Source organism: Portunus trituberculatus, chromosome 18, assembly GCF_017591435.1.
Source record: "Portunus trituberculatus isolate SZX2019 chromosome 18, ASM1759143v1, whole genome shotgun sequence".
NCBI lineage: Eukaryota > Metazoa > Arthropoda > Malacostraca > Decapoda > Portunidae > Portunus > Portunus trituberculatus.
This window is the reverse complement of record NC_059272.1, coordinates 6000040-6012280: the sequence shown is the minus strand read 5'-3', so window position 1 is coordinate 6012280 and position 12241 is coordinate 6000040. Positions and strand designations below refer to the sequence as shown.

Here is a 12241-nt window from a genome sequence, read left to right as displayed (position 1 = left end):
TTTTCTGAAACCAAACTGCCTTTCACTCAGAATGTTTTCACTTTCTAGATACTCACTCCACTTAGCTTTAATTACTTCTTCACATACCTTGCACAATATACTAGTCAACGATACTGGTCTGTAATTTAACAGTTCCATTCTACTGCCATTTTTATATATAGGCACAATGTCAGCTCTTTTCCACTCTTTTGGGACTATTCCTGTTCGTATGGAGGTTTCCACAATATCAAATACAGGGTTCAACAATTGATCCTTACATTCTTTTAGCAACCTTCCAGATATGCCATCAGGCCCCATTGATTTATTAATATCCAAATTGCTTATAATTTTCCTTACATCTTCTTTAGTAACCATGATGTCCTGCATTTGCTTTATCTCCGTAGGCCTTCTCCCATAAAATGCTCCTCCTTTGTAAACACTTTGCAAAAGTTGTCGTTCAAAATTTCAGCTATATCTCTAGCATCCTCATATACTTCTTCCCCATTTTTTACCTTTTCTATTGCCTCCCTTTTATTTAGTTTTCCATTTATGAATTTGTAAAACATTTTTGGGTCACTATCACAGTTTTCCACCACTCTCTGTTCATATTCCTTTTGTGCTGTTCTCCTTACTTCAACATATCTATTCCTTGCTGTTTTGTAAACTTCTCTTGATAATACATCACTGTTTTTCTTAAGTTTCTTCCATGCCTTTTCTTTGTTCTTTTTTGCTTCTTCACAGTTTCTATTAAACCACTGTTTATTATTTAAAGTCCTCTTTCTGTGATATGGCACAAACCTCTTCACAGCAGAGTTATATAAATCCATAAATTTATCGTATTTCAATTGCATATCTCCTTGCTGGTATACCACAGTCCAGTCAATTTCATGTGCGCATGTGTGCATGCTAATGATAATAATGATGATAGTCATAATAATAACAATAATAATGAGAGAGAGAGAGTGTTTGAGTAAGTAGCGCAGAGCTGTTGCTAATCCCTCTTTGACTTTCTCCTCTCTTGTGTCCCTTCCCTTCACAGTGGGAGTTGATAGCCCCTACTCAATCACAGGCTACCTTTCAAACCCATCTGTGGAAGTGACCAATGGATGTGTACTGCAGCCTATTTAGAGAAATGATTACCATAAACTTTTTGCAATGTACAAGTGAATAATATTTTGTAGAGAAGCTGGGATCTGATGCATTATCATCCTGGAAGTCACCACTGAATAAACTATCATGTGTGAAAATTTCATGTCAATCAGATGAATACAAGTAACAAAACAAGGATGAAATAGTGAAAAATCTTAGGAGCAATTACCTTGATTTTTTTTTCCCCACAAAATCAGTATAAGCTTTGATTGACTTTTATTTGGTATCATTTTAAACTACAACAATATTTAGGTTTTTGATAATATCAGTAGAAAATAAAATAAAAAGTGGGAAATAAAAAAGGGCAATTCAACTCGGACTTTAGTCCCTGGGTCGGTCAGAGTCCAACTTATCGCAAAGTTCGAGTTATCGAGGTTCAATGGTCATGTGGTCTATAAAGTGTGCAGTAAAATATTTGTTATATGCTGGAGGTCTTGGAAAATGTGGTGCCATTTCCAAATGCTAGAATATTCTTTGATGAGAATTGTGATTATTGACTAAAAACATCAAAGCCAATCCACAAATAAGAAAGAAATATAAGGAAAATATCATGAACCATGCAGTATCTGGGCATATAGCTTCAGGTCATGTTTTTACCTAGAAATGAAGAGTAATTATCTCCATCATGGTAATCTTAATGCAATCCAATAGCTTTTTGTTTTTAGGGAGGCAGTGGCATGGGATCAAGCTGATGTCCACGCATAGGTTTGAATCCCACCACATACCACCTTGATACTTTGCCATTTGTTCAGTGGTTTAAAGTTACTTGCATGTCACCATAATACTCAGGCTCTAGGTGGTTACACCAAAGATGCACTTGGGTGGGGATATGGGCCCTAACATGGATACCACTATCAATAAAATTGCCTGTGCCACTAATGGGTGGAAGCTTAACAGCACTTTCAATACTCTTCAAGTTACCTACAGGCACTATAGGAGAGGATATAAAAAAGAAAAAAAAAAAATTTACAAACAGAAATATTACAGATTATTTTAAAAACTTCATTAAAATTAAAACTTGATTTTCTCAAAACAATGAAAATAGCAGGTTGCCCTTTTTACACTATACACCTCTTATGTAGGACAGTGAGAAGGAACAGACTTTAATATTGAAGTAAAAAGTTTCTGTGTGATAGCTTTGTGATAACAATTGTTTTATGGAAATGTGTTGCCTAGTAGATGCAACCCAAAAAACTAAGAAAGAGAGATGCAAGTTATCCAATGGATGTATGCAGTGTTACATGCATAAGCGAAGAGAAAAACCCGGATTTATATAAGCAGGATGATATTATTGATATGTTTTTTTTTGGTTTTTGAGGAGAAATACTATGATATGGTTTGGTCTTCATTAAAAGAATAGATGATGAGAGCTAGACATGAAAAGTATACTAGAATTTGATGGAGAATGGAAGAGAAAGAGAGGGACTGGGATGAATTAGATAGATAGAGTGGAAAATGAATGAGTGATGTTAGATATGCTCAGTAAGTGATGAGAAACAAGGCAGAGTGAAAAACATAAATTGTTTAGGGCCATGCTGTGCAATAATAAGGTGACGGCCAAAAAGTGCTCATTGATGTTTCATTAATGAAGTTCCATTTGTGCTTTTTAGGTTGGATTGGGTCAGCTTCACTATCAAGGGGGTCGTGGTGTGGAACAAGACCACCAGCGAGCTCTCAATTACTTCATGCAGGCTGCTGAAGCAGGCAATGCAAATGCCATGGCCTTTCTCGGAAAGGTGAGTTTTAGATAACTTCATTTTGACAAGATTGCAAATGAAAATGAAATTTAGGTATGTTGGTACTTTGCAAAGCTTTTTAATTTTACTATACTTAAAATAAAGGTATTTTATGGATCAGTTATGTATACAAAAATAATTTAGTTATGGAAAATTTGCTACTTATTATATGAAGAAGTTTATTAAATAAAAGAAAATGTGCAAGAGAGAGAAAATTGACACTTTCATATAGTATTTTTGTAATTGCTCCCTTGCATATCTGTGTGTGGGTTACTGATTATCTTTACCAGACAATATGAATGCTTTATTCAACCCTTCCTGACTGCTCACATGTATCTTATTTTTAGTTTTGTCCTAAATGAGGGGAGTGACAATCAAGAAAATGTAGAGCACACAAATACATTCAAACTTTGAATATCTGGTTTATCCCTAGAGCAATTTGAAATATTCATCTATTTTTTAATAATCTTTAGTTGCAAGAAAAATTTCTGTGTGACAAGGAAGTGGGATTGTGTGTGGTAGGAATGCATGGAAAACGGTTGTGAATGTACAAATAGTGATGCAGTCTGAAAGGGTTATGTAGAAAGGCAATGGGAAGCTGCTTACATGTAATCCATCGGTCAGGGACCCATCTCTGTGTGATGAGCATGTGACAGAGGTGATAGTGTCTGGCATAGAGATGTACATTCCTCACTCTTTCTCTCAACCTAAACCTTCCAAACCTTGGTTAAACACAGCCTGTTCTCACACTACACATGATAAGAGAAGTTGGCCACAAAAGGTACATGAGCTTTCTGTCACTTGAATCTCATGTGCTTTATATTTCTGCCCAGAATCATACCAAGTCTGTTCTTCAACTTTCCAAACACTCTTTCATTAATAAAAAAATCTTTTGAAATCCAACTCACCACGACACTTCTGGCATTGGCCCAAAACAACTCAAATAACCTTACTTCTTCATTTCTTCTTGATGGCACCACTGCCATCACATATGTCTAAAGCTGAACTCTTTACTCAAACTTCTACCTTAGATGACTTTGGGCTTGTCTCTCCATCTCCTCCCCTCTGTGACTATTTCATGCCTTCAATTAAGATTCTTTGCAGTGATGTTTTCCATGCCTATCTGGCCTAAACCCTTGAAAGATTTATGGACATGATAGGATCCCTTCTGTTGTTCTCAAAAACTAATAATTATAATAGTAATATGCATGCACCTTGCCTGGCCTTTCATTGTCTATTGACTAGTACCTTTCCTTTTTGCTAGTAGGAAACTGGTTTATTTGGTTATTGTTGTGGTGGTTTCGGGAATGTTTCGAGAGGGTTTTGGCGCACCATTGGAGGCTTGTGTGGGCTGCGCACGGGTAGAGAGCAAAGCTGTGTTGGAGTTGGTGGAGGGTGGTGTTGTGGTTGGGACGCTCCGTCGTCACTGATATATTTTTGTTGTTTGCTCTCGTTTTACTCGGTTTGTCGTCTTGTTCTTGCTCTTGTTGTTGCACTTGTACTACAAGCTATCTAGGCATTCATTATGGCTCCGTCCAAAATAACAATGGACATGATAAAGCCATTTACTGGTGAGGATGATGTAGTGTCATGGTTGAAGAAAGTTACTCTGGTGGCCAAGTTGCAAAAGATTACTGATGTGGCCAGTTTCATACCATTGTATTTGGAGGGCGACGCATTGGCGTTGTACTTAGAGTTAACCGATGCGGAGCAAACGGATGCAAAGATTCTTCAAGAGAAGTTACAAGTAGCGTTCACTGATGATGCCTTTACCTCGTTTGCAAAATTAGTTCAGAAGCGGTGGACAGGGGAGCCTTTTGATGTCTATGCAAATGAAATTAGGAGATTGGCAGGGTTGACTCAATTTACAGGTGAAAAATTGGAGAATATTACTAAATTAACATTTGTGAATGGGTTTCCCGATCATGTAGGAGTTTCTTTGCAGCAATTACCCAATGTTCTGAAACTTGAGATGGGAGATTTCATTAGTCGAGCTAGAATCCTGACAGCCAAGCCGCAAGTGGAGTTATCTGCTGTGACCAGGGAGTTTAAGGAGACAGTAAGAGGGCCTAGACGGGTAAATACTGCCAATCAATTTTCAGGTAAATGTTTCCGTTGTTCAGGCCCACACATGATCAGAGATTGTAAAGAACAGGTGAGGTGTTTTAGGTGTGGAAAACTTGGACATGTCTAGCAGGTGTCAAGAACATATTTCGGAAAACTAGAAAGGAGTAATTTCAGCTCCGGAAGTTGCTCTGTCATTGGAAAGGCGCGTTGTATAGGTTGTTTACCCATTGTTAATGTAGTAATAGATGGGGTAGTTGGGAGAGCATTAATAGATACTGGTTGTACTACAACTGTAGTTTGTTCAAAGTTTGTTCGAAGCAGTAATGGTGAAGCTCGTGTTTGTGCTTTTGATGGCCGGCTAGTAACGTGCTGAACTGTGACTGGTCTTGAGTTAGTGTTTGAAGATAAAGTAGTTAGTGTTTATAGGGCGCTGGTGTTAGATCAGTTGGTTGTTGGTGTGGATGTGGTTGTCGGAGTTGATGTTATTGATCAGTTGGGCGGAGTTACCATTGGTCGGGGTACAATTAAATTTGGAGACTCCAAAGTTCATGTCGAAGGTCAGCCAGCTGTGGCTGTAGTGCAAGGAGATGAGCAGCCTGCAAATAAAGTTGACGAGTCTTTTAACGGTGACAATGTTCTGGAAATAGATGACACTGATTTTCATGCTAAGTTTGATGGGCAGCATTGGACGATAAAATGGACATGGAAGTCTGAGCATCCTGTTCAACTCAAGAATAGAGTGTCGTGTTACGACAAAAATATGGCAAGCGAAAAGCAGTTGGAGTTTGAAAAGGAAGTAAATAGATGGATCGAGGAGGGAATACTGGTGCCTTGGCGGGAGAATGTTGATACAGGTATTATTGCTCTCATGGCAGTGGAACAACCTACAAAGAATAAAGTGAGGCCAGTGCTCGATTTTCGTGAGTTGAATGCTTTTGTTAAGTGTCACACAGGTAATGATGTTGTCAGTATTTGCTGTGAGAAATTGAGGGAGTGGCGCCAAATTGGTAAGCGTGTATCTCTAGTGGACTTGAAATCGGCTTATCTTCAATTGAAGATCGATAAAGAATTGTGGCCATACCAACTTGTTAATTATAAAGGTCAAACATTCTGTCTCACTAGATTGGGTTTTGGTTTAAATTCAGCTCATCGTATAATGTCAAAAGTGTTGAAATATGTGCTGAGTTTGGATACTGTTATTGGGGCAGCAACTAGTTCGTATATAGATGACATTGCGGTCGATGAAAGTAGGGTGTCAGTGCAGGATGTGATCAAACATTTGAATAAATACGGGCTTGTTACGAAACCTCCGGAAGTAGTTGGAGAGGGAACTGCAGTGTTGGGATTGAAGTTGTCGAAATCAGGAGACGAGTTGGTTTTTTGGAGAGGAAAAACATTGCCAGAGATTGGTGACACCTTTACCAGGCAGGAGCTATTTTCAGTATGTGGGATGCTTGTGGGACATTACCCTGTTGCGGGAAGGTTACGGGTTGCCTGTAGCTACATTAAGCGACAGGCAGAAGGTGACCAGACTATGTGTATGATCAAGGAGGTTATGGATAGAGTTGCTGGGGAGGATCATCCCGTGAGGGGGAGCTAGTTGGTGCCTCAGAGTACTCATGGAGTAGTTTGGACGGATGCAAGTAAAATCGCAATTGGAACAGTGTTGGAGATCGAGGGAAAAACAGTCGAGGATGCTGCCTGGTTGAGAAAGAATGATGATTTTAACCATATTAATGTTGCGGAACTGGAGGCTGTTTTAAAGGGAGTGAATCTGGCGTTGAAGTGGGGCATAACTTCATTAGAGTTGAAGGTTGATTCTGCTACTGTTGTGGCATGGTTAAAAAGTGTGATAAGTACAGAAAAGTGAGTGCACACGAAGGGAGCAGCAGAAATGCTCATTAAGCGCAGGTTGGGAAATCTGAGAGAGTTAATCGAAGAATTTGAGTTGAAGATTGAGGTATTGTTGGTGCCATCAGATTGGAATAAGGCTAATATGTTAACTCGTGTGAAGAAGAGCTGGCTGGGAGCTGCGTCGACTGTTGAGAATGTACAAAGTGAACATATGTGCTCAGGAGTAATAGCGGATTTGCGTGCAGTTCACAATAGGCATCATATGGGAGTTGATCGAACTTGGTACTTGGCAAAAAAGGTTGACCAGACTGTGGCAAGGAATGATGTGAAGAGGGTTGTACAAGGTTGTGAGAGGTGTCAATCAATTGATCCTGCACCTGTAACACATCAAAAGGGAGAAATATGTACCAAGTTTAACTGGCAGCGATTGGCTGTTGATGTGACCCATTACAGAGAGGTGCCGTATTTATGTGTGGTGGACTGTGGCCCAGGTCGTTTTGCTATTTGGAGAAAGTTAATGAGAGAGGATGCGCATTGCATAGCTGATGAACTGAATAGCATTTTCTTGGAAAGGGGCCCAGTAGACGAGTTGTTGATGGACAATGGCATGGCTTTTCAGTCTCAACATTTGGCTGATATGTTGCGAGGCTGGAATATAGATGGGGTATTTAGAGCTGCATACAGACCATCAGGGAACGGGATTGTTGAGAGACATCACAGGACGGTAAAGGCAATTGCTGAAAGAGGAGGTATCTCTCCCTTGGAAGCTGTGTATTGGTATAACAGCACACCAAGATATGGGCAGGATGAATTATCAGTACCACAGCGCTCAGTCTATACTTATGAGTGGAGATACCCGTGGGTGAAAAACCCTGAAGTCGGGGGACAGAGCAGCGAGAAGTTGTCTGTACATATTGGAGATGAGGTGTGTGTGAAACCTGCTGGTGCTAGGTGTACTACTCCGTGGGGAAAAGGGACTGTTACACAGGTGAATTCTCCAAATAATCTTGTTGTTAGTGGTATGCCGAGGCATGTGTTGGATGTCCGGCCAGTAGTACAACCACCTGCGGAGTGTTCTGGTGATGAAGAGGAGGAGAGTCTTCGGGAGGGAGAGGGAGACTCTGTGTCTGTTGAGCCTCGTCCAGTGCCAGAGCCTCGTCCAGTAAGGAATAGGAGGCTTCCCGCATGGATGGCAGATTTCGTTAATTAAGTTTGTTCTCAGGTTTTTTTATATTCTGTTGAGGTGTTGATGGGTGTATTTGGTTTTTGTGATCTTAAGATCATGGGGAGATGTGGTTTATTTGGTTATTGTTGTGGTGGTTTCGGGAATGTTTTGAGAGGGGTTCGGCGCACCGTTGGCGGCTTGTGTGGGCCACGCGCGGGTAGAGGGCAGAGCTGTGTTGGAGTTGGTGGAGGGTGGTGTTGTGGTTGGGACGCTCCGTCATCACCGGTATATTTTTGTTGTTTGCTCTCGTTTTACTCGGTTTGCCGTCTTGTTCTTGCTCTTGTTGTTGCACTTGTACTACAGAAACCTACATTCAGCTTGTTCTAATCCTTCTAACTACTGCCCTAAAGCTTTAATCTCTTGCTTCTCTAATGTTTTTTAATCAATCCTTAATAGGAAGATTATTAAACATCTATCATTTCACAATCTTCTATCTGATTACCAGTATGGCTTCTGATAAGGTTACTCTGCTGGTGATCTGGCTTTCATTACTGAATCTTGGTTATCCTCTTTCACAAATTTTGATGAAACTTTTGCTGTTGCCTTAGACACTTTGATCTCAAAACTACTCTCTTATGGTTTCTATCCTTCTCTCTGTAACTTCATTTCAAGTGTCCTCTCAGGCAGTTCTATTACTGCTGTTGTAGATGGCCACTGTTCTTCTAAATCTATTAACTTTGTTGTTCTTCAGGGTTCTGTCCTGTCACTCACTCTCTTCCTATTATTCATAAATGATCTTCTAAACCAAACTTCTAGCCTTATCCATTCCTTAGCTGATGATACCACCCTACATTTTCTATGTCTTTTCAGAGACTATTTACCCTTCTAGAAGTTAACAAATCCTGCAGGGATGCCACAGAACACCTGACTTCTGATAGGGATTCTTGTGTTCAGTGCCTCAAAAACTCAATTCCTTCATCTATCAACTCATCTCAACCTTGAAGACAGCTAACCCCTCTTCTTCATTAATACTCAACTGTCCCCTTCTTTTACATTGAATGTTCTCAGTCTTTTCTTTACCTATAATGTAAAGTGGAAACTTCACATCTTAACTCATGCTACAATAGCTTCTATGAAGTTAGGCTTTCTGAGGTGTCTCTGCCCATTTTTCTCACCTACCCAACTGCTAACTCTTTACTAGGGCCTTATTTGCCTATGTATGAAGTACTCTTTGTATGTATGGGACAGGGGGAGTGACCACTCACACAATTTTTATTAGGCATTGTGGAGTCGCAAGCTTTTTATCTTATCAAATCTCCTCTGACTGTCTTCAGCCTCTTTCTCACCTGCATAACGTTGCATCTCATGCTATCTTTTATTGCTATCTTCATGCCAACTGCTTTTCTAATCCTGCTAACTGCATGCCTTCTCTCCTCTGGCAACCTTGTTGCTCAAGGCTTTCATCTTCCTCTCACCCTATTTTCTCCAACTCTCCAATGCAAAGGTTAACCAGTACTCTCAGTCATCCATACCTTTCTCTTGTAAACTCTAGAAATCTTTACCTGCTTCTGTTTTTCCAACTTTCTATCACTTGACTTTATTTAAGAGAGAAGTTTCAAGACTTACTTGTGTCTAATTAAGTTTTTTTTTTTTCCCCCCACTTATGTTGCCCATGGCCAGCTTTCCTCTCTTACCTAAAAAAAAAAGCTGATTAGATTTTGGAAAGCAATGAGCCAGTTGTGGTATAGCAGGAATAAAATCATTATAACTACCCTATCCTAATGTTAGGAAACCTAGATATGCTATACAACTGAAGATCAATCCTCACTTAACACGTTAACCGTGTATCGGGCCACCCGTGTACTGAGCGAATGTTTCACTTGTTGCATATTGGTACATCACTTTCTAAAAACTATTACAAACTTGAGTATGTAAATAATTTGTGTATATATTTGTATTTATTATGACTGCAGATGCATTGCTAAGTTACTGGAAAATAAGGTAAAAATGATAAGACAATAATTTCATTTGTTGAAAGAAAAAATAGGCTTCTGAATAACAAGTAATGTTTGGTGACATTACTTCAAAAATACAATCAATATAAGAAAATAATAGAATATTAGATCATCATAATGTTGATCATTAATCACACAAGTCATGTTTTTCGTTGAAACATGAAATGCAAAGAAGTGGTTGACCCTCACATTCATTGTAATAGGTGGATACTCTCATAGCCTTGTTTGTAGCCACCTTGTATCCCTCAGACAGTGAGAGTTTCTCATAGCATCCTCTGCATCGCTTCCTTGTATTTTTCATTGGTCCATCTGCTTCCTGTAAGGTATGTTCTTTTGTTGCACCCAATATATCAGAGGTCCTCTTCTCTGGTTTTGTAATTTCCTCAGGAATGTTTTTAGTAAGAGAGAGAATTACTGATTCTATGAAGGTTTTTAGGCATGCTTGTTTTGCTGAGCAGTATTTATTGTATAGAATTTGAGCACTTGTCACTGATATCCCAGCAATCATTTCCAGAGCCAGCTTCTTGTACCACTTCTTGATTTGTAGAGTGGTGAGTAGTATGAATTGAGTTGATCAGCAACATCAATACTCTTTTTTTGCTTTATTGTACTCAATGACACTTTCAGGTTTTACAATCTCTTCTCCTTTTCTGTTTTTCATTCCACTTGGAACTAAGTTATTACCTTACTCAGGTACTGTTGATAGTGTCAAGAATATATCATCATATGCTACAGCCCATGCCTGGCACACTGGTGTACCAATACGCAATAGAAGGGAAAAAAAAATAATACTGGTTCGCAATTCGGTATATATTTGTACCATGGATTTTTACTCTCTATACTAGAGGCCGCGCTCTCACAATGACATACACCTCTTCTCTCTGCAAAAGTCCAATGGACACTGGTGTGGTCGGGTAATGAAGGTTACACCCTGCAGGTGAGTGTGCTGAGTTGCCAAACGTGGTTAACGTGTTAAGAGAGGTTGAGTTGTTAGAGAATACAGTTGAGAATCTTTTATCCAAAATTCTAATATCCTTTTTTTTTTTATGAGCTCATGACATCTCACTAATGAAAGATTCCACAAAGTGGTAAGAAGTTTTACTCTGAAAAGAAGAGGTGAATTGTAAATATGACAGATTACTATACACCAAAGCTCCAGCGGTCAGATAACTGCCTTAGAAGGCATTAAAAAAGCTCCAAGCTGTTCTTGATGAAAGTTGGGAAGTTAAAGAGTTCGCAACAGTATCTCCCTGATGTGGTCATGTTTACAGTTTCTTTTTGTAATTTAGTCTGGTCTCATGTTTTCTTAAGTATCACTAAATTTTTCTAGTATTTTCTCCTTTACAATATACTGTACGTATATATATATATATATATATATATATATATATATATATATATATATATATATATATATATATATATATATATATATATATATATATATATATTACACAATATGGGCTTTTCACAGGAATTTATGGGCTGAGGGAGATATTTTTGGTTACCTCCTATCTGAAAGCCCACCTGTTGGGGAACCATTAGCCTGAGTGGAAACCCATCTTACCCTCAGACTGTGGTCAGGATTTGAACCCATACTATTTGCTTATATATACATATATATATATATATATATATATATATATATATATATATATATATATATATATATATATATATATATATATATATATATATATTCATATTCATTCTTATCCTTATTATCATTACATTCCTTTTCTCTTGAAGCAAGTTGTTGCAGGTAAACAAAGTTTGTGTGGCTTTCATGAGGCATGGAAGTTGTGAGAAAGTATAAATAAATTGTTTTAATGTATATTGCTATGAATGAACAAATAGACTATTTGATGTAATTGTAATTGATGGGTAGAAAGACAAACTTGAAAATGTTGATATGCATCAGTATTGTTTACAAAAGTGTAAAAACATTATCATGCATATTGATGTATTTTATATTTTCTCAGATGTATCTTGAAGGTAGCTCTGTTGTGAAGCAGAGTAATGACACAGCACTCAAGTATTTTAGGAGGGCAGCAGAACAGAGTAATGCTGTGGGTCAGAGTGGACTGGGGCTTATGTACTTACATGGTCGAGGGGTGCCTCAGGACCACAAGCTGGCCCTCAAGTATTTCACCCTAGCAGCAGAGCAGGGCTGGGTGGATGGCCAACTCCAGTTGGGCAACATGTATTTCAGTAAGTAACTTCACCAGTATTTGGATGAGAAACTTGTATGAATGTCCTGAAATAAAAACTTAAGA

The 12241-nt window shown here is 38.7% G+C and overlaps 1 protein-coding gene across 3 annotated transcripts in view; it reads left to right on the top strand.

Annotated features, from left to right (window-relative positions):
- The window catches only part of LOC123505621 (protein sel-1 homolog 1-like), a 217401-nt gene that overhangs the window by 150462 nt on the left and 54698 nt on the right, over nt 1-12241 (top strand). For all 3 annotated transcript variants that reach the window (XM_045257157.1, XM_045257156.1, XM_045257158.1), the window contains 2 exons: nt 2739-2864; nt 11948-12176. In XM_045257157.1, the coding sequence (XP_045113092.1) occupies nt 2739-2864; nt 11948-12176 (355 nt within the window). The remainder of the gene's footprint in view (nt 1-2738; nt 2865-11947; nt 12177-12241) is intronic.